Source organism: Notechis scutatus, chromosome Z (assembly GCF_049901735.1).
Source record: "Notechis scutatus isolate UNSWTSFEM ecotype Mainland chromosome Z, rNotScu1.2, whole genome shotgun sequence".
Lineage (NCBI taxonomy): Eukaryota > Metazoa > Chordata > Lepidosauria > Squamata > Elapidae > Notechis > Notechis scutatus.
In genome coordinates, this window is record NC_142025.1 from 105,231,044 (window position 1) to 105,254,070 (window position 23,027).

General features: G+C 38.8%; 1 protein-coding gene across 1 annotated transcript; it reads left to right on the plus strand.

The window, feature by feature from the left end:
* Window positions 1–803: 803 nt before the first annotated feature.
* Window positions 804–20,733, plus strand: LOC148129049 (uncharacterized). The gene is made up of 11 exons (XM_087947345.1): window positions 804–824; window positions 2,773–2,873; window positions 3,061–3,239; window positions 9,655–9,804; window positions 12,885–13,049; window positions 14,205–14,369; window positions 15,383–15,529; window positions 16,222–16,413; window positions 17,530–17,685; window positions 17,837–17,894; window positions 19,675–20,733. The coding sequence occupies exons 1-10, from the start codon at window positions 804–806 to the stop codon at window positions 17,857–17,859; spliced, it is 1,299 nt and encodes a 432-aa protein (XP_087803471.1). The 3' UTR covers window positions 17,860–17,894; window positions 19,675–20,733.
* Window positions 20,734–23,027: the final 2,294 nt, after the last annotated feature.

The window sequence follows — 23,027 nt, forward strand, 5'->3', positions numbered from 1 at the left end:
TGAAGGAAACAGTCCATCTGGACAAGGGATGACCACTGTTCAAGAAACAAAAGGAGCTTTTAAGTATTTTTGGTGGAAATTGATTGTACGGATTTGAAAGTGTTGGCCAAATTAGGCTTCTAGATAAGTACCTCAGTATGCTGGACCCCAATTATGACACCAAGACAAATCTCAATCAGAATGGTGATGGCAGCACGTGCCCTCAGGCAGGCTGGCCAACCAAAGGCAATAGTGTCTAACTGTTTTGAAACATATGTCACAGGGCATTCCCACCTTTCTAATTTCAGAGTTAAAGGTCTATTCATGATCCCTTTTTGCTCATTTATAGAAAGAGAAAAGGGTTTCTCTAAACTAGGCAAGCCCAAAGCCAGCGGTGTCATTAATGCTTGTTTAAGTTGATAGAAAGTCTGGGTAGTCCACAGTGGTGGGATTCAATTTTTTTTACTACCGGTTCTGTGGGCATAGCTTGGTGGGCATGGCTATGTGACTAGGTGGGTGTGACTTTTTTTTGCTTTTTTGCCACCCCCACCCATTTTTGGGAGCTTCCTAGCCTCAGAGGAGACTCTGGGGTGTGTGTGCATTTTTGCTTCCCTAAGGCTTCTCTGAGGCTCAGGAAGGAAAAAGCCAGAGCATGGGAGGGGCATGCAGTACCCTTCCAAGCTCCATTTTGGGAGCTTCCTAGCCTCAGACGAGTCTCTGGAGGGGAGTTTTTGCTCCCCTAAAGCTCTGCTAAGGCTCAGGAACAAAAAAAACCAAAAAAAACAGAACATGGGAGGTGTTATATATTTGCATTCTTACCTGTTATGCCTCACCCGTATCCACAGGTGAGCAATCAAAAACAAACCCCAACAAAGATAACGGCTGCGGTTTCTCCAGTCCTCAGCAGTAGTTCTGAAATCTGTTTGGCAATCCCGAAGTGCCTATAAATCACAATGCCTCAGATAATCTTCACAGTACTTTCGCTCTAACAAGACACTTTGCTTCTGGCAAATTTCTCAAGCCAATCCATTTCCTTTTATCCCCTAAGGGGGCGTGTTAGTCTCATCAATTAATCATCGGCTCGACGCCTCCTTCCCAATTGAGATTGATGTCTCAATCTCCGTCTATTTCTCACATCAAGCCAGGATCCCTCAAATCCCTCCTCCTCTCCTGAAACCTCTCGCCCATTTTCCTGATTATCTGCCACTGGCTGCTGCATAATCAGAGAGGGAGACTTGGGGGAGGTAGAAGACTCTGACAGCTCTAATAAATTAGGTTCATCTCTCATAGCCAAGTCCACTTCCTCATCCTGGCTATCCTCAAAATCACTCAGCAATGCAGGCTCAAATTTCACTGCCAGATCCTCTTCACTCGAGCTCACATCTGCCAACGGAACAGATTCAAATCCCGGAGTCACAACACTTACCTATGGTTGGTTGATCCATGGCGGTGGGAGATTTGAAGAGCCGTCATTGGCCATGAGCCACGAGTAGCCACCTATATGAAAAGCTGCCATGGTTTCTCCATTGCTTAATCCTAGAAGAAAATAAATAAGGAAAAAGTCAACTGGGTCTCAGAGTCTCTTTCCCGTGACACAACACTGGCGATGAGGATGGGATACTGAGACAAAGGAACCCAGCTGAGTGTCAAACTCAAGGCTCACTGGACAACAGAACTGCAAATGATTTAACTTTGGAAATGATACTATTTGGATTTAGGGAAAGCCTGTGGGGGGGGAGGATATTAGAGTCAAAGTATGCTTTGGAGAACTGAACCAACATGTTTTCAAGCATAGGAAAAAAGAATTAAAAGGGGCCATGGATCAACTAAATTAAAATTAAGCTCTGTAGAGTATGGATTGCAAAGATCACATGTTAAATAAAAATGCTGTTCTTAAAAATGGTGCTTGAGTGCTAAGAGTTTATCCAGTTATGTAAAACAATTTAGCCTCAAGCTGTTCAGGCAAAAAAACAACAACCTCATATAAGAGCAGTTCTAGGTGTCGGCCCCACAGGTCCACCCCATTGAGCCTGCTGCACTGGAGGGATCTGCCCAAGGAAGTCCAAGTGGAGCAGTGCACCAAATCAATGGGGTGAGCCTGGGAGAGGGAAAAAGAGAGAGAGAAAAGAGAGAAAGAGAGAAGGAAGAAAAGAAAGACAAAAGGGAAAGAAAGAAAAAGGGACAAAGAAAGGGGGCATGGAGGGATGGAGTGGGGAGGGAGGGAGGGAGAGAGAGAGAGACAGAGAGAGAGAGAGACAGAGACAGAGACAGAGACAGACCTGATGCATCAGATTGAAATGAGGCCTAGTATAGAGGCCCTTTTCCACATTGAAACATCTTTGCCAGCATCTTTGCCAGCACATTGAAACATCTTTGGCTTCTATTAATTAAAGGTTTTGTGGACGAAACATGGCCAAGACGATCAGGAAGCTCTCACATTTTGTTGAGGCTTTAAACAGGATCCATTGGACCAGATCTCTACCCTAAAAAATTACTTTTCCCCAATGTATTACAGTGCCAATTCTGAAGAAGGCAAAACCAAAATGTACCGGTAAATTACAAGGAGAACACACACACGCACACACTCCCTTCTAACCCTGCTGGAGCAGGTGATTGGACTAGAATAGATATCTCATTATCTTTCTCCTCCCTCCCTCCCTCCCTCTTTCTTTATTTCTTTTTCTTTCTGTCCCTTCCTTCCATCCCCCCCTTTTCTTTTTCCCCTTTTCTTTATTTCTTTTTCTCTTTCTTTTCTTCCTTCTCTATTTCTTTCTCTCTCTTTCCCTCTCTCAGGCTCACCCAACTGACTTTGTGCACCACTACATTGGGACTTGCCTACTTGGGCAGGTGCCTCCGGTGCAAGGGGCTCAATGGGGTAGAACACAGCGGCTGCGGTATGTCTGAAAAGGAGAGCAAAGCCAGCCCCGAACACAGTGGTGGGATGTTTGAAAAGGCTTTGCTCTCCTATTCCCAACGCTGCATTCAGGGCACCACCCCGCCACCCTGAACACAGTGGCGGGATGTTTGAAAAGGAGAGCAAAGCCACTCTGGCTTTGCTCTCTTTCCCAATGCTGCATTCAGGGCACTGCCCTGCCACCCCAAACACAGCGGTAGCGGGATATTTGAAAAGGAGGAGGCTTTGCTCTCCTTTGCCAATGCTGCGTTTGGGGCGCTGCACCGCCACCCCAAACATGGTGGTGGGATGTTTGAAAAGGCTTTGCTCTCCTATTCCCAACGCTGCATTCGGGGCACCGCAGGATGTTTGAGAAGGAGAGCAAAGGCCGCCCCAAACACAGCGGTGGCAGGATATTTGAAAAGGAGAGAAAAGCCACTCTTTCTTTGCTCTCCTATTCCCAACGCTGCGTTCAGGGTGCCGCCCTGCCACCCCGAACACAGTGGCGGTGGGATATTTGAAAAGGAGAGCAAAGCCACCCTGACTTTGCTCTCCTTTTCCAATGCTGCGTTCAGGGGGCGGAGCTCATTGCAGCAGAGAGTGCGAGTCAATGGGATGATCCTGCGGGACCTTGCCTCGAATGTGGCAGTGGCGGGATTTTTTCTCACACCTGAATTGTGCCCTGCTGCTCACCTCCAGCGGTCCCCTGCCACCTCTTAGCGTCCCCCTGCCATCCCTCTTGCCTCTCAATGCCCCCTAAGGCATCCCACCACCCACTTTGGGCTTAGAGGGACTAGTTAGTAGAAGTATTTCTGCTTCAGCAACAATACTCTGCAAGGGCACAGCACAGGATTAAAAAAAGAGATAAGAAAGGAGAAGGAAAAAAGCAAGTTCAAGCACTATTATACTGATTATTTGAGATGAGAATACTTCAATACTCCTGTTTTTCACTGATGACCAAGGGAGATCAAGAGCAGCTGTTTCTATTTGTTTTCCTTTGTGTGATAAATCAATGCAGGATGTGAAATTGTGAATATTATTTGATTTTCTGTGGGGAAAAAGGATGCTCAATGGGAAAATATCAGCAAAACAGGAATTCTGAGAAAAAGCACAATGATGCATGTGCTGTCCCAGCCAGTCTATGGGAATTGGATAGTTACTTAGGAATTATGAGCTGTCCCCTTAAGGGAATGCATCATGGTAAATGTAGTTAAAGGTATCCTGGGAAATGTAGTTCATGTCACGTGGCCATATCTATAATCCTGATTGGTCACTAAATTGACCCTTGAGGGGTTGGGGGAGGTTTCCCTCCATTCTTGCCTGGACTCATGAACTGATAGCAAGCAGCCTTTCTACCGCTATGAGATGGGTTAGGAGATAACCATCTTTTACTTACAAGGCAGATATACAAAGGATTGGTCATAAAATAAGAACTTCATCACAAACGTGAGTTATGAATATACCTGATGAACCAATAAATATTCTTTGTTATGGACGTCTTGTTGAGTTATCTCTCTGCATCTGTACAGTTTATGAATCCACCTCTGTACAAGATACAGAAAAGTAAAAGATGATTCTGAAACCCATCTCTATAAAACTGTATAATTTGGATTTATGATAAAGCGAAGAAATATTGAAGCCAGGAGTGAATATGTAATGTTAATATAAACCTGCATGTCCCATCTCTCTCTCTGTGAGCATCGGATGTTGGGAGGGGCTGGAGTTCCCCACATGCTACAAACAAAGAGATCTTTCTACCCACCCACCCCCTCTTCTCTGCTCAATTTGTCTTCCTGCTATCTCAGAGACTCTATTTGTATAACAAGGAGAGTTAGAAATTTCCCAGTTCTCAAAAGATAATCAAACCTCAGTTGGAAAGTTTGAGAACTCTTGTTTGTATTTTTAAATGGAAACAGAAAGCCGATTCTGCTATGCTCATCTGGAAGGGAGACAAAGCCCTTTACAACTCTTATTTCCTGCTGCTTCAACTGATTAAGATACATCGTAGTTTCAGGAAGGGGCTAATTCCCCCTCCTTTTCTCTTCAGCAAAAGAAGTGTTGTGTCTCAAATTACAACTCCTAACTGGAAAGAACTAATTTGTAAAAGCAAAGGAGGGACCGAGTATCTCTCATTCATCCCTGTATTCATCCAATTACAAACCCTTTCCAAACACAATGAGAAAGTTTCAGAAATCTTGCCTGTATTGCTAAAAGGAAAGGCTTCACATTTCTTCTGCTCTCGGCTGCTTTGAAGAGGCAATAAAGAGGCCACGGTAATAAACATTCCTCTGGCCAGAGCTGTCTCCAAAGCAACGGAGCACATTCTTTCCCCCTGAAGAGAGACACTTAATCTAGCAATGCTTTAAGCAAAGTTAGCATCTTCCCCCTTGCTATGATTTTTTTTGCAAAGTCTCTCAAGATTGACCAGAGTGTTTCTCCAATGATAAATCCCTTTGAAACTATTGTGAACAATTTAATCAATTTAATTCAAATGTTCCAAGATTACCTGCAACTGACCAGACCCAAGTAAAGCAGCCTACCTCCCCATCTGGTGGTCAAGAAGAAATTTACAATGAAGTCAAATAATTCTTACCATTTTTTTTCCTTTTCAAGAGTAGGCAGGAAATTCTCTCCACCTCTGTACAAGATACAGAAAAATGCAATATTTCATCAATGTACCAAATGGGCTATATTAAATTAACTGTTGATTCAGAGAGTCAGAAGAGAAATTTTAGAATAAAAAATATGATTGCATGAGATCAAACTTGAGGGGGGGGGGAGAGAAAGAGAAAAAAATAATGTATTCCCCCAAAGGGAAAACATTATCTGTAGCCCCAAGCTTATTTTTGGAGTTCTTAACAATCTCTGAGCCTGGATGCTTGCTTGTGTGATTGTGCAATAATGATGTCCTCTAATTTGGTAATGAAAATTTATAAGCTAACAACAAAGTTTGGAGAGCATCAAAATTTCCACAATTTATTCTTTGTTTTGAATTCTTACCCAGAAACCACACAATTGCACAAGCAAATATCAATGGTTGGAGAGCATCCAGAAATCCAAAGTTCAGATGAACTTTTGATATACATACACCATTCATTCTCTCTATCCACACCCCACTGCTACTTAAATATTTGTTCCAGGCTTCAACATGAGAGAAGATCACTGTGTATATTGTTTAAATTACTTCATCTGTTATTTTTAGACTCTTACTTTCCGCCTGGAAACCATATTCCAAATGTCTACATTGTAATGTGTCATATATATCTTAATTTATTTGATCCAGGTACTGTCTGACTCCAGAACAACTCTAGGAGACTCACAGAAAAACTGACCAAAATATCACATAAATAAGAAACAAGCAAAGCAAAAAAAAAAAAAAGGGGGGGGGGGCATCTAGCCAACAACACAGAAAACACATACAAAGATATCCCACAAGAAGCTGCAGCCATCCAAGCAGCAGCTGAGAGAAGATACCATAACATGTAGATTGATAACTGGCTTTTAAGTTAGCACAGGATTGGCTCATTTGGCAAGCCAGACATCTGATTGGATAGCAGAATTCTAAGGGTCAGTTGGACAGTTAGAAGCAGATGGAGAACTTTCCAAGTTTAAAACCTAGCAGAAAAGTGAGTTCCCTCAAATGTCCATAGGCATATCAAATCTGAATATTTTTTATTAGAACCCACCTTTTATACTAAGAACTATGCTTTGTTTTGACTCTTCTCTATATGATAGGCTTATGAGTAGGTTGGGAGAATATATGTTTGGTTGAAGGTCATATGCTGGTTGTATAGATACAGTATGCTTAACCTTGTTGCTAAATTAACCTATGTTTGGGATACAAATGGTAAAATGAATTGAAATTTAATAAATTTAATAAATTAATTAAAAACATTAATAACAAAATGAATACACATAACATACTAAGCCACAAAAACAAAACAAGATTTATCGCTAACCAGATTTAGAACTTATTTCTGGTGTAGCCACTAGATTCTTTGACTTCTCCGTAGGTTGCAACATGAGCCACAAGATTTTTAAACTGCAGACAAGACAGATTTCATCTATTGTGTTATACTATAATAACTTCACTGTACCTTAACTAAAAATAATGTGTACATTCAATTATAGTGGTAGATTAAAATGTTGTCCAATCCCACAAATTGTATTTTATTCTTCATGTCATAATTAAAGAAAATATGGTATATTGTGATATATGAAACCTGTCACTATAACACATAGAGGTGACCAAGTTGGGGTTGCTGTGTTATACTATCACCAATACATTCACACCAGGCAAAGATTTTCAGTGTTTGTTGTCTGGAAACTAGATTTTCAGAATGAATCAATTTTTAATATAAATCATAAGTATAAGTATTCTAAGTGAAACTAAAGTAGAAGTTTGGGTTATATAACTTTGCTAACTCCTTTAGCTTTGCTAACTCCATCAGATTTCATACAAGGCCTTCAGAATTATTAACTGATTATATACCTCACTCCCTGCACTTTCCCTGCAAGCATTGTTTGAACAGTCAGCCCTAGGCAGATGGAGGGTGTGCATGAGAGACTCCATGCATGTATTAAAATGATCTCTGGTCATTGTTATTATCTTCCTGGACTGAGTCTGCAAGTTAGATAGCAGAAATGCTTAACAACTTCTGGCACAGAGTTTGATCGGTTATTTTAAAGGGTGAGGAATTTCAAAAGATTTTGAAAAAAAAAAGCCCAACCCTTCTTTATCACACAAGTAAACAAGCTATATTCCTAAAAGCAAATGCACTCTTCCCCCACCAGCATTGGGTACATGGGTCCAGACTCCAGAGCACTTCTAGATGTTATTAATGAATTGTAATTTACAATGCAACAAAAAGAATTTATCTGTGTTTAAAGGAATGTAACATTTTTTCCAATGCAATGTGAGCCAAGGAATGTGATTCACAAAAGGCTAATGAGATTATAAATGTGATTAATTTTTAAAAATATTGTGAATGTCTTTGTTGTTTGTACTGATTAAATCAATCTTTATTATGGTAAAAGACCAAAGAAGGTGTGATAGAAGGAATTTAAAAACATTACAAAGTAAAATTATATAAGAAATGAAAAAATATCAAAACCAATTCAGCTTACTCTTTGGTAAGTATGTTTTCTTGTTCCAATCAATCCTGGACTTTCCTTTATATGTAAAAAAAGTTTGTTGGTTGTGTTGGGCAGGCTAATTGGCAATATTATCTCTTTTCTCTTTTATATATAGAGGGACAATGATTGTGTGTCCTGGGATGTTCAGTCATAGTTGTCAATACAGGTATAGAGAGAAGCAATAGAAGTCCAAGTTGTTTTTAACGGTATGTGGTGAGATTAGGTCTTCTTCTTGGTCTTTGCTGATCTTAGTTGGGCAAAAAGTTTTGATTTCTGTTACTGCTATCCATATTGGCAGAGTTTCTATATTAAGATTAGGGCTTCTACTTCCATAAGAAGTATCCATATAGTATAGGAACTATATGGAAGTATGGGTAGCATACTTCCATATAGTTCTGGGAAGTATGCTACCCAGATCCCCGAGGGAAAGTGGTAATCTACCATGGCTGATCCATTTCTTTGGGAGTTATTAAGCTAATTTCTCATCCCTGTAGCAAAAATTTGATCTGCAGTAATTTTAAGAGCTCCCTTTTTAAGTTTGAATTTCTGCAGACTGCAAAATATTCCACTGGTTGAATTCTGCCTGTGAAGCTTACATATAAAAAGTAGCCGTCTGCCACCCTGGCCCTCTGACAGTTTACCAATCCTTGGGATACTCATTGCTCTGCTTTTACTGAATTAACAGTGCTAACTGCACAGAAATGAAGTGTTTTATGGCTGAATGTAAGGAGCAGTAATTTCATGTTGTTCTAAGGGCTAACATGTTTCATATTTGTTCATTTTCCAATTGAAACAGTGTTTGAACATCACTTTCTTTTGCAGTTTTCAGAAGAAGATGTGGCCAAGCAGATCTTATAGAAAGAATGAGTATAATGAATTTTTTTCACATCTGTCAGATTCCTTGACCAAGAGTGAAAATGCCCTTTTCTGTAATGTTCCTTATGTACACATGGGTTTTCACCTCATTACTTATGGGTCTCAAAAGTAAGGACTAAAATCTCTCATAATTGCTCTTGCTTTTAAATTCTGTTTATCTCATGAACGCAAATATAAATATACATGTACTGCATATGTATATAAAAAAAATCTGATGTGGAAAGTGATTTTTTTGCTTAACCTTCTTGTCGATCAGAGATAATTCTAGTCAGTTTGGTCAATGCTCTGTTTTTAATGTTTCAGTTTGGTTTAAAGTATACAAATGTTTCTGGGAAAAGGTACGGTTGCTTTAAAGAATTTTAAAGAAATACATGAAACTTATATCAGTTCTAATAAAAAAGCTGGGATAAGCACCAACCACAGGATATTCTTAAGATATCCTGGTGTGGGAAATGCATTATAGATGGTGGTGCAGTTGAATAACAATTGATGGCCCTTATAAACATTTTTATTTATTTTATTTTCATCACACTATTATTATTTTTCTAAATAATTCAAGATGACAAACATAAGCCACGCCTGCTTCTAATTTTTTCTGACCCAACTCAAAAACCTTTGCCAAAAGATGGCCCACAGGCCTGTTAGCCTTCGAACTCCTTAGTCTCCCAGAACAAATTTGTGGAACTGAACATCCCATTCTTCTTTATTTTTAACCACTATTTTCTTCAAAAAGGTCCAGTTTTCCTTTTCCTTTCTTTCTTTCTTTTCAGCGCCATCTCTACCATGTGTTTTCCCATTTCTTTATGAGGGAAAATATTATCCTTCGTGTACCACAGATGGTTCCAGCAAAGATATATCCTGGTGTGCATTAACTGATAACTATGATGAAAAACGCCTGTGGAAACAATGTGCTGTTACTGGTAAGAAGTACAACTGGTACCCCATACTACATTCAGCAGTTTTGGATGAATGTAATCTTCTCAAACATGGGTTCTTCATAAGTGTTGGGACTACAGATATATGCATTCCCCTTTCATATGTCCCACAGGTATGCTGGCTAGGAAATGTGGAATTATATACTACACCATTGATTGCACAAACTCCCATTCTCGGAGCTATATTAGAAAGTCCTTGAATTAAATTTGACACTCTGACCTGCTGCAATTAGTGCAAGGTAGGGTTGAGCCACAAAAAATGGAGCAGAAACTTCTTTCTCTTCTGCAACATAGAGACATGTTTAGAATGTTCTGAGAAATCAAGGAAAATTTTGGAGCCTTCACATGACAACTCTTGTTAATACTAAAATCTTGTGAAGTTTTATGGTCTTGCACAATTTCTGCTGTTTTCTTTCATGTTGTGGATCCTTGCCCAAATTCTATAATTTTATGTCACATCTGCTTCATGGATTGCCTTGTGAATGATAAATGTGATTAATAATAATTATTCTTATTATAACATTTATATTGCCACCTATTCACATATGGTGACTCAAAGTGGCTTAAAGGGGTATAAAACATCATATATATAAAAATAAAACTAATAAAAGAAAATAATAAAATAATAAAATAATATAATAACCACCACACACCGTACCGCAGTGACAAAACATCACACCAACCATTTAATGAGCTCCATCCTGCTCTTGGTTCCCCAGACCTACTAGCAGAACCAGATCTTCCACTTCCGGTTTGTCGGCTTCGCGAGCGGCAGGGATTCGCGAAGCTGCGCGATCCCTGCCGCGCTAGCCGCTTTTGGTGCTCCAATCCGGACGGGTCCGGAGCTAGGCTGCCCTGCAGGGGCAGCTGAAGATAGGGGGGATCCGGAGAGGAGTTTGGGGGTGTTGCAGACCCCCTCCCCGGCCGGCAGAACCCCCTTTTCCCAAGACGGTGCAGTGGCGGTCCGCAATGGCCGCCACAAAGAAGCTGGCAGTCGGGTAAGAATGCGCAGGAGGAAGTGGAGAAAGTTTTTGAAAAGAGAAAGTTTTTCTTGGTTCCCAGGACTCTAAGACATATTTAACAAAATTCCTGAAAATTATGACTTTCTGAATGATACCTTCTAGAAGAGAAAAAAAGCGGCAGTTTGGTGGTGCTGAAAGGAAAGTTTACTCTCCTTCCCTATGGAATTAATAAGCTGATATTAAGAAACCTATTTTTTTTAGGTAAAAACTGGATTTAAGTGATGAGTGGGAAGGGAGAGGACTAAAAAAAAATATTTGTATGCTAAGACTTTGTTGGAGGAGATGCCTTAAAGATTTGAAGACTGAAATATATTGCAATAAGACTTTAAGAAACAGATTTGGACTTTCTTTTTTTTCTGATCGATACTACCCCAGGAGGAGAAAGTGAGAACTCTGCCTTGGTTTGGACTGATTGATAACTTTGGGACTGTTTTATTTTTTTTGGAATATTCTGGTTGTTGTAAGAAGAAAGAAGGGGAAAAGAAAAGAAAAGATTTATAATGGCTTTTTCTGTTGAGGAACTGAGAAAAGAATATGAGCAAGCAGAACCAGATCTTCCATGCTTTCCAAAAGAGTGTTAGAGTTCGGGCCATTCTAATCTCTGGGGGCATGATGTTCCAGACAAAGGGAGCCACCATGGAGACCTGATGGGATACCTTGCCTCCCCACTCCATTGGGTCAGATAGATGTGACCAGCAAGAGATGGTCCCTTAGATAACCTGCTCCTAAGCCATGAAGGGCTTTAAACAACCAGCACCTTGAATTGTACTTGGAAGCAAATCAACAACCAATGCAACTCCTGCTGGGGAGGTGATACATATGTACACCAAGGTCTGCATAAAACCATGTGGGCCACTGCAGTTTGCATAAACTGGAGCTTCTGAATGCTCTTCAAGGGCAGCCCCAAGTAGAGTGCATTGCAATAGTCAAAAAGACGTGATGTGACTAGAGCATGAGTGACTGTGAGTAGGGTTTGTCAGTCCAAGAAAGGACATAACTGGCACACAACCTGCAGTTGCGCAAAGGTCTTCCTGGCCATGACTGCCACCTGCTCTTTGAGCAGGAGTTATGAGTACAGGAGAACCCCCAGATTACATACAGGTTCTGTTTGGGGTAGTGCCACCTCATCCAAGACCAAAGGTGGCAATTCTCTATGGGCCAAAAAATCCCAAACCCAGAGCCACTTTTCTTGTATGCAGGAAGTATGGCTAGAGGGAAAATGTAAAAGAAAGGCCACACAACACTTTCTATCAGCCATTCTCTCCATAATGCTGGGCAATGTTTTCATTGCTCAGAGCAGCCACAAGGTCTATTCATACACATTCTGAAGCACATCTTTCAAATCATTTTTAAAGTATGCAGAGTTCTAGTTTGTATCACAGAATTTCCTATAATCCCATGACTATACTGGCATGTTATCAACAATGTTAGCATGCCAGTGTTAGTAAGAGAAATCCCGTTTATACAGGTATACAAATCTGGCCTGTAAGAAATGCAAATGACCATTAGACATCATTAGAGATGCAAGAAAAATCCCTTTGCTGCATTTTACACCCAAATATACCATCTTGCCTGACATTTCTAGAGTGATTTTTTTTCTGTATTGTCCCATTAGCAATTAGTAAGAGAGCATTGATTGACTTATAATATATTTCTGGCAGATGTGAAGAGAATCATAGGTTGTCTTCAATGGGATTCGCAAAGGGATGGAAACACTTCAGGGTTGGGTATTCTATTTGCAATTCACTATATTTATATGTAATATCTAGCTTTTCCTCTGACCTTTTCATTTTAGATTATGCTTTATTATGTTGGTGACAATCTCAGTATTAGAAAAAACACTTCTCTGCAATCCAAGTTTCCATGATTCAAACACCCATTTGTCCCAAGTAGCACAGCCAATGTCATGGGACTGTGAGGATAGTAGTCTATCTGGAGAACTTTAGTTGCTCACTCCTGTCTTAGATAAAGACAGCAATATCTCTATTTATATTTATACATTGCTCTAATATCTATTTACATATTGCTCTTCTCTTTGCCTAGAGTATGGAGGCAATTCAGGAGGAAAACCCTGTATCTTCCCCTTTCTTTATATGAGTCATGTTTACTACACCTGTGCAGGCAAATCTGACCGTAAAGGACCATTCTGGTGTTCTACAACAGGGGACTATGATAAGGATAAGAAATGGAGCTACTGTGCTGATACCAGTAAGTGAAATTGAGGACTATTAGATTAGAAGTCATGGTTTATAATAACTTAAAAGTTTTTATACAGAATATCCCTTTCTGGTTTGTTCTGAGCATCAACAACTGTTAGGAATTTGCATATAAAATAGAACAGAAAATTGTATATAAAATAGAACAGAAAATTGTATATAAAATAGAACAGAAAATTGTATATAAAATAGAACAGAACAGATCAAAAGTACAACTATTTCCATATATAATAAAGCAAATCAAAGGTAAAGTAGATTTAATTATTTTGGGAGATAGAATTTTATAATCCCTTATTCACTAGATCAGGGGTCACCAACCTTTTGGACCTTAGGGACTACCAAACTCATAATTTTAAATCCTGCGGACCACTAATATGAATTTTGACTGACAGTGGCTTGCTGACGTTGGTGGGAAAGTTGGTCCCACATTACAGAGCTTCAGTGGTCACAGGACTGGCCCTTTGGTCATCCCAGAGCAGCTGCTCCTCCACCCAGGTGCACTGGCCTGCAATGGACTGGAGGAGCTGCTTTGGGATGACCAAAGGGGCAGTCTTGTGACTACTGCAGCTCTGGAATATGGACCGACTTTCCCACCAACATCAGCAAGCCACCCCGGGGCAGATTTCCCTCCCCACCATTGGTCTTACCATCCAGTTCAAGCTCGTGTGGCTCTACTCAAGGTAACTTGGCTGACTGTAGAGGCCAGCGGGTGGGTGGGCCATGTGGGCGGTGCAGCCTTGTGTTCCCGCACAACCTGGATTAATTGCTTGGGGGGGAGTGCTTTGGAGGGGGGGACATTTCTCTGAGGACCACCAAAATTTTATTGTGGACCACCAGTGGTCCCCGGCCCACCAGTTGGTGATTACTGCACTAGATAGTTGTGCAGTGTAAAATAGAAGGGTATAGAGTAATTAAGGTCCTGGTTCAGCCAAAAATAAATATTTTTCCCATTAACCTCAAATTTTCCTTAATATAATTAATGGTATAGGATATAACCTTGCATGCTATTATCCATAGTACCAACAGACTTTCAGGACTTATGGAGTAGATATGCTGAGGGTTACACTTAAAAAAATATTAACTCTATTACTTGATGGACTTTAATAGAATGGCAAATGATCATTCTCCTTTTATCTCCTTCTTCTAGGACTTGATGCAAATTATCCTACTAGTCCATGCATCTTTCCTTTTATCTTTGAAAATAATCTTTATTCAACTTGTACAATAGATGGAAGATCTGACGGAAGGCTTTGGTGTTCTATTTCAAGTAATTTTGATTTTGAGCCTATGTGGACATACTGTGAGCCTTCAGGTAAGCAAAACAAATAATGGAAATAACCAGACAAAGCACGGATGTAACTTGAACCCAACTTTTGTGAAAAAAGGGCAAGCTTTGGGAAGAAGAATAGTTTAATAGTTAAGAAACAACCCATCTCTTGGTTGTGGGAGTTGTAGTAAAAAAAATCCATTTATTATATATCATCTTCCTATTATTAAATCTCCCTTCTTCATATGCTTTGGTTCCAGTGATTACCTATTTTTATAGCTGCTTTTCTATGTGCAGCAGAAGAAAATTTGAGGGGTCCAACTTTGGACCTAAGTTGTATATAGTATTCAAATAACAATACTGCAATTCAGCAGAAAGCAAGTCAAGTGCTTGGAATTCAAGTGCATTAAGGTAACAATATGCTAACAAGTGAAAAAGCTAATTACTAGATTGTAAGAGTAAGCACTAGGAATGGAAGATATTAAAGTAGTGACTAAATAACAATTACAGAATTTTAGGCCTTTGGTTTTCTTTCCATAGCAAAGTGGCAAGGTTAACCTTATCAATTAGAGTGATATCATTATGGCCATCTCATAATTAATGAGTATTTGTAATTGTCATGTGGCAATTAAATAAAGATAAAAATCTGAATAAATCTATTAAGGTTTCCAATCCCCCCTTGTTTAGACTTCTCTTTCCTGGCCTTGGGTACTGAACTTGTCAATAAACAAATCTGCACTTCCATGTTATTATATGTTGGTTTCTTGTTCAAAAATATCCCTTTGGAAAATGCTGCTTCAGTGTTGTATTCCTCACTTCCATGCCACAATATGAAAGTAATGTGATTTCTATTCCTTTATTTATATTACTTGCTATTTTGCTCCTAATGTATATTATGTACATAATTTGAACATTTGATCATTTTCCTTTATATGTGAAAAGAATATTTCAGCCTACAGAATGAAATTAATCCCTCTTCATCCTTAATTGTCACATCAACTCTTTCCTTATATTGTTTCAATCAATGCTTCTTCCTCTTTGCTGGGTTTCCTCTCTAGATCCTGCCCCTTGCAGTTTTCCCTTCGTATACAGGAACAAATCCTATTATTCCTGCACCACAGAGGGGGCTTTATACAATCAGCTATGGTGTGCCACAACCCCAAACTATGATAATGACAGCAAGTGGAAATCATGCTCCTTTCAAGGTAAGAGAGTGAGAAGCAATTGCCTGGAGCACTTGTGGGTGATCTCAAATCCTCTCTTGGTGTTAGAGGAATTATTGAAGAGCCAGTTTAATCACAGTAAAGTCATCAGTTGCAATAATCAGTTGCAGTCATCAGCTCCACTTTTTGCAGAGACATTTCAGTGTGCCATTCTTCCCCAGAAAGTCTGATTTTTGCAAAGTGTGAAAGATCTGTACTGGATGCTCTCCTGGACATTGGCATGGGATATCAGATGGCCTGTTTAATGTGTTTCTTGGGTTTGTTGGATTAAAAGCCTCAAGCACTTTTTATATTTATATTGCTTTTTGCTGTTCATTTCTTGTTTGTTGTGGCTTTTTTAATGAATTAGCTTAGCCACCTGAAAACATAAGTATGAATTCGGTGGACATATGAATTGACATATTAAATAATGATTTTTCCTTTAACCCCTTTCCCAAACTTGTAAGAAGGGAGAGCTTTTCTCTTTCGTGAGGTCATGGCATCACATTCCAAGTACTCTTCTGTTCTTGGAGCTTCTCTGCTCAATTAAAGCATGAAAATGTTCCAGAGTGATACTCTTACGATGCAATATAAAGTTCCAACCCAGAGTTCTAAGTTCTTGCTGTGTTTCTTTTTCTTGGACAACTGAACCAAATTTTCTCCCAGTGTTGCTTTGTTTTCCCTACATTCAACAGAATATGGTGGGAACTCCAATGGCCAGCCTTGTGTCTTTCCTTTCAACTATAAAGGAGAGGAAGTTACCACTTGCATTGATGAGGATGAGAAGAATGAGAAGAATGGGAGATTTTGGTGTGCCACTACAGAGAATTTTGATGCGGACATGAAATGGAGTTTCTGTGCTGATACACGTTTAAACAAGAAAAAAGGCAGGTAGCTCATAGATACCAGATGGTGATAAATGGTTGGGTTTAGGAACACAGCACAATTTTATTTACATTTATTTGGAAGTAAGCTACCTTGGAGTTGATTCTGAAACCAAAAGACCATTGGTTCAATATTTTATGCAGCTGTATTTTCTCTTTACACAAGTGATTTACACAATCATTCATCTTCACTATATCCTTTCAAAGTGTATTTAAGGATTGCTATGTCCCAAGCTTTTATAATAACACATTTAGTCTGATATTCTGAGATAATAGGTGAACGAAAAGTAATATTAAGAAATGTAACAGTGGCACTCCTAGTATGCCAAAGACTTGGCAAATATTGCCAGTCTCTGATGTTGACTTGGCTGCTAGACCCCGAGAGCTACAAGTGAGTCCTTGTACTTTTCAATTCTAGTATCACCACTTCATACCTTTTGCTTATTGATTCCACAAAAGAGAAATATAAACTTTCTATAAATATTAATTGCCATTTAGAATGTCAATGTTACAAGCAAATACTGTATATTATTTAACTTTTCAGGCAACATTGAGTATAAGATAAAGAAGAACCTCTGCATTTCATATCAAAGTTTTAGCTAATGTTAATAGTTTCAGTCTTGAACTAATTACTTAATATTAAGATCTCCATTTTGTTATTACTTTGTGTGTGTGTTGTGTATGTTGTTAAAAGGAAATAGAAGATAGATGAAATTAAGTTAATAAAGTCTGAATTTTAAATTTTGTTTCTTGTTGATCATGAGGAAAAAAAATCACTAAGGCGGTTGTGCAGCACTTTGAAGTTGAAAGTTAATAGGATTTTTGAGATACAAACTACCCACCTATATCTCTTTAAAGCAGTCACAACTTTTTCCAAGATTGCACCTTCCTTTGGCAGCTGCTGTAAAATTCTGAAGAAAAAAAAATGCTTAAGGAGTTGTGAACGGGAATTACATTTGTGCTTCATATTCTCCACAGTATATTTTTGCCATCAAGTACTGCACAGCTTTAAGTGAATATAGCATAACTGGAACTGCATTCCTCTGCTTTTAGAGTTTGATCTTATGCTTTTTCTCTTTCTTTCCCACATGCATTTGTCTTCAATAATTTTCTGAGAAGATATGGAATCAAAAGAGCCTTGTTTTTTCCCTTTTGCCTACAAAAAAAAGCTTTACTCAGAGTGTACAACTGATGGTACCTCAGGCTGGAAACTCTGGTGCTCCCTCACTGCCAATTATAATACAGATCACAAGTGGAGGTACTGTGAGCCTTCAGGTAAGAACAGAAAGTTGATGAGTGCAAAAGGCTTCCTACATAAAAACTGGGAGGATACATTGTTTTTTGCTCACTTCCCTAATGGGACAGTTTTGTTTCTATGCTTTTCCTTTCTCTTCTTTTCACACAAATTTTATTTTTCATTTAACAGATATACCAAGTGAAGATCCATGAAGACCGAAACAAGTAACTAATAATTTGCCACTTAGGTAGATACAAAGCATTCCTTATTTTACTCTTGTTCAATAGGTGTAAGAAAAGCCCTGTTAGACAGGCCAGTGGGCCAGTCAGTCCAACAATCTGACCTGATCACATAATAGTAATATTGTGTCTGGCAATATGTATCACATAATAGCAGAATATTCAGAAAATTCCCATCCTTGGCAAGGGACAAAGATTCCTAGCAGTGGTAATTAAAGTATTAAAGTTGCTTTAAATTCAGGAGCCCTAAATAGCCTGGCAAACTGATGGACATTGATAGCTGATCCTTCATGACTTTTTCTAGTTCCTATAAAAACTGCTTAATTGGTAGCAAATCCCAGTTTAGATATATACGACGTAAGATGAATTTCTTTTGATTGGTATTGAATCTTCAGGTTTTGATTTCAGTGGATTAATCCAAGCTGTAGCATGGAGAGAGACAAGGAGAAAAAACATCAACTTTTCCCAGTTTCTCTAGCATGGGTTATTTTTATACATCTTCTTCTAATCACCGTAGACATTTCTATCCCAAAGTTTTGGCTTGCAGGTTGCCCTCTGTATGAAAACCATTATAAAAAAAAAATCCCATTTGTACATTTAACACACAGAAGGGTAAATGCGGCAGAACTTGTTAATCCAATCTGGTACACTCTAAATATTAATACGGCATTCACAAGGAATCTTCACAAGCTCTATGCCAGGGGTGTCAAACTCGATTTCATTGAGGGCCGCATCGGGGTTGTGTTTAAACTTGGGAGCTGAGTGGGCATGGCCAGCTCGACTTCACTATATGTCAGGGCCCCGAGTGCTCTGCCAGCGAAAATGGAGCTTGGGTGGCTGTGATGGCCTCCTGCAACCCTCTGCCAGCAAAAACGGAGCTTGGACCTGCAGGAGGCTGGTCCTTCGCTGTTTCCAGGGTAGCCACGCAGGCCAGATTGAAGCACCTTGTGGGCCAGATCGAGCCCCCAGGACTTGAGTTTGACACCCCTGGTCCATGCAATGTAAGGACAGAAAATACAGAAAGTCATCCACAGACCTCAGAAATAGTGCTGTGGGCAGAAGGGGCACTCAGTGTCAGGGGAAGGGCAAGTAGGCAAGGCTCCTTTCCTTTTCTAGAAGGAAGGGACTATTTGAAAAATAGTGGTAGAATGCTGGGACTACATTTAAAGATGCCATGTTTTAAATGCTTCAATGCAACACGAATAAGAAAGACTTAATTTGGAAAGAAACAAGTGAGGGAAGAGACGTTTCATATTGGCTTTTCTAGAGATCAGTAATGCCATTTTTATAAACAATCCCCCTACCAAAACTAAAGGCCCACCACATCAATTAAATAATAAAAATGAAAACGTTTGGTTTTGCACCATAAGATATATAACTCTGGTATACTGTATTTAAACATTTCTATGCTCATATCAGTAAAGATGCACATATTTAAACATTTCTCTCTAAACACATCATGCTCTATTTCCTGTTAGCCCCCTTTCCCCAGTTATTGGGGGGATGGGGAGGGTCACCAGGATATTATATTAAAACATGTCAGGAAAACTTTCAACACTTAATTACCAAGGATCCTTGTGAAAATTTCTTCCTGTTTTGCTCAACTCTATAATATGCACATCTAGTGTTAATGATTTATTCTAGAATGTCTTTTACTTGCAAGGTAGAACTTTGCCATTTGGAATGTTTATGGGATACATCACTAGCCTCCCTTGCTTTACTAGTCTATTATCTGTTAGATGTGAGTATATACATAACTGTGACTGATCAATTTGCCTCTCTTTCCAGATTACAAAATCATTCAACCAATATCTTGGACATCCATGATTTCTACTGTACTTTAATTTGGCAGCAGGATTTAACCCATCTACTTCTGGTTCTCGTTTATTTTCATTAATACCACATGTGAAATCTTTTAGAAGCCACTGATCTGTATTTCACTTGGATCTTGATGTCTGTGGATGATTTACATCAGCACTAATAACATTTTAGTTTTTAGGCTTTTAGTTATATGAAAAATAGTGCTGACATGAGACTAAGTGCCTGAGCATAGGGTTCTGAGTTAGACTTTGAATAATCGTCTTCTAGCTTCACTTATAAAATAGATATAACTCTTAAAATTAAACTCTTTATACTTGATATCTCCCTACTGATGTGGTTATGTCTGTGTATCTTCTCTACATTTCTTTAATCCCTTAATGATTCACAAAGTATGTTTTTACTCCAGCATATTGCTAGATATTTAATTATTTTAAAAACACAACAACTTTCTAAACCTTTGATTATGCAGAAGAGTTTAAGGGGAGTTTGAGCCTTCATGGTATATCAGAAGCTTGACTGGTATGTTGTTAGTGGTAGTAAGGAAATAGAGCATTTTCTCTCCCCTCCCCCATGACTTATAATTTCTGGTTAATATACATTAGTGTAAACTTTGAAAAACAGAGAAGCTTCATTGGAAAAGCGAACAGCTTATCTGAAATATTTTTGGGTTACTTGGGAAAAATTTCCCTATGTAAGCAAGAATTCAGAGTTCTCAAGAATTTACGATATGATGGTTTGGACTTCTGCATTTGAGGATATCTTGGTATGTACCCTAACTCTTTAGAACATCTCAACCTCAGAGGTGAAGCAAGCACTCACTTCTGCTTTTCCAGAAGACTATTAAGATCTAAGAGTATGATGCAACACTGGAGCTGGCTGAAACTTAAGCATTCTGAAATTTTAACTCTGATTTCTTACTTTTAACTTGCAAGTTTTAACTTGTTCTTAATCCTATTTTTAATCTGTGCTTTTATTTAGATGATTATACTGAATTATTATGTTGTAGTAAACAGTGAGGGTCACTTAAGTGAGATGGATGGTGTAGAAATGTAATAAATATATGAATTAAATATTTCATAAATGTATAAATATATAAACATTTATAAATAAAAGAATGTCTAAAGACCTGACCCTGCCAGTTCACTTGGAGCTCACAGAACAGCATACAATCATAAAACTGGTGCCCCAAAGACCCTCTCTGCCTTTTTAATTTTAATTATTTTATTCTTGTTTTTGACTGTTTTCTATTATAATATTTACATATATCATTTTTTTATTTATGTCCATTTGTACACTACCGAGTTGCTCTATGAGGGGGTTTCTAAATGTTGTAAATAAATAAATATTCCAAACACATTATATGAAGACACAGGTCTCTGGAAAAGGTGAAAGGAAAGAGGATGACCAGAAGCAAGGTGGATGGATTCAGTTACCCTGCTGATGAATACATCATTGGGTGACTTGTAAAAAACAGATCAGAGATAGAAGATTTCATGGAGAAAATATTTATGTACAATATAAAGTTGCTTCAACAGTGAGATAAACAGCATATAAAATAGACACACATACATTTATTGACAGCTTTGACAACAGTGATAAGAAATAATGCAAACTAAAATAAAATAAACAATAAAGATAAAAGAAAAATCTAAAACTACATAAAGGAAAAAGGAGAAGAAAAGAGAAGAAAACAAACATACTGTGGTGCAGTGGTTAGAGTGCAATACTTCAAGCTACTTCTGCAGCCAGATGCCTACAATTTGGCAGTTCAAATTCCACCAGGCTCAAGGTTGACTCAGCCTTCCATCCTTCCAACGTGGGTAAAATGAGGACCCAAATTGTTGGGGGCAATATGCTGACTCTGTAAACTACTTAGAGAGGGCTGTAAAGCACTATAAAGTGGTATATAAGTCTAAGTGCTATTGCTATATAAAGCAACATGCAATATAAAGATATGGCTTCCAATCTTCACAGTAGCTATAAGCACAATTATATTTATCTTTCTCAAGTTACATCATGGCAATCTTTTCTACAGCCCACCCTGCTAATAATCAAAACCGTAAGTCATAAGTTTGCTTTCCCTTTTTTAAATAGTGTGACTAAGGTATCAGGCTAGGAAACTGAATTCTAGTCCCATTTTTGAGCATGAAAGTCGGCTAGGTGACTTTGAGCCTTTCACTCTTTCTAAACCAACTCTCCTCACAGGGTGCTTGTTGTGGAGAAAATAGGAGGAGGAAGTGGAGTTGGTTATGTTTGCTGCCTTGAATTATTTACAAAAATAATAAAAGCAGGAAATAAATAAGAAGTTTCCAGTTACTAGTAAATGTAGATGTCTTTTCTCTCATCAAATAAATCAATTTAGCCATTTCAGCAATTTCTATCACCTTCATCCATCATTCTTCTGTCGTAGGTATTGCCCAATTTCCCCCTCTTTGTGTCCTGAGTGTCCTGAGTTCCAGGCTTGGTCTAGCCTTGCTGGATGATTTATGCCCTTAAAAGGGCTTTTGGCAATTGCTATAGCTTTACCTGGAGTTCCCTGTTATGTAAAGTATTCTGGGCCAGGCCTTAATGGCCCACCCATTAACGAAGGTGGGGGTGAGATTTTGCTTCTGGGGTGAGTTTCTGCTTCTGAGTTTCTACTCTTTTTAGAGGAAATATTCTGCCTTTTTAATATTTCCTAGGCTATTTCAATTTTCTAGGAGAGGGGTGGGTGCTAATTTCCCACACAGACATACATACATACATACATTCATACATACATACATACATACATAGGCCTAAAGAAAACTTCTAAAATAAAACAACTGTTAAGTTTGGAGAATAATGGAGACCAGACATCTGACCAGTGACTTCAACTCTTTAACAACAGTAGGCAGAACAGAACAGAGCAAGGTTATGGGCAGCAGTAACCCTTTTATAGGGTTGGCTGCTACCTTATTAACCAATAATATGTGCAACAAGTTCAACTAATACCCAATAAGAAATGTCCTAATATTGGCCAATCAGGGACTTGTTATGGACCAATCCTTGTTCGTTTTTTAAGGACCAATCAGGTGTGCAGGCTTTCAAAACCTGCTTTGCATTTGGGCTAGTTACTTTTTATTGATTCACAATAACAACGTTACTGGATTTGATTGAAAACGGATACTTGATCTCCTAAATAAGGCTGAGAAATGTCTTTGTGTTGCTTTGTGTCACAGTTACTATCCTGTTGGCCTGAGGCACCAGTTGAATTTGGTATCAGAACTAAAGAGATGTAGTTGCAATAGTTATCTTGACTTTGATTAAATTCAGGCCTACAGGTATCCCTCAGGAACCTA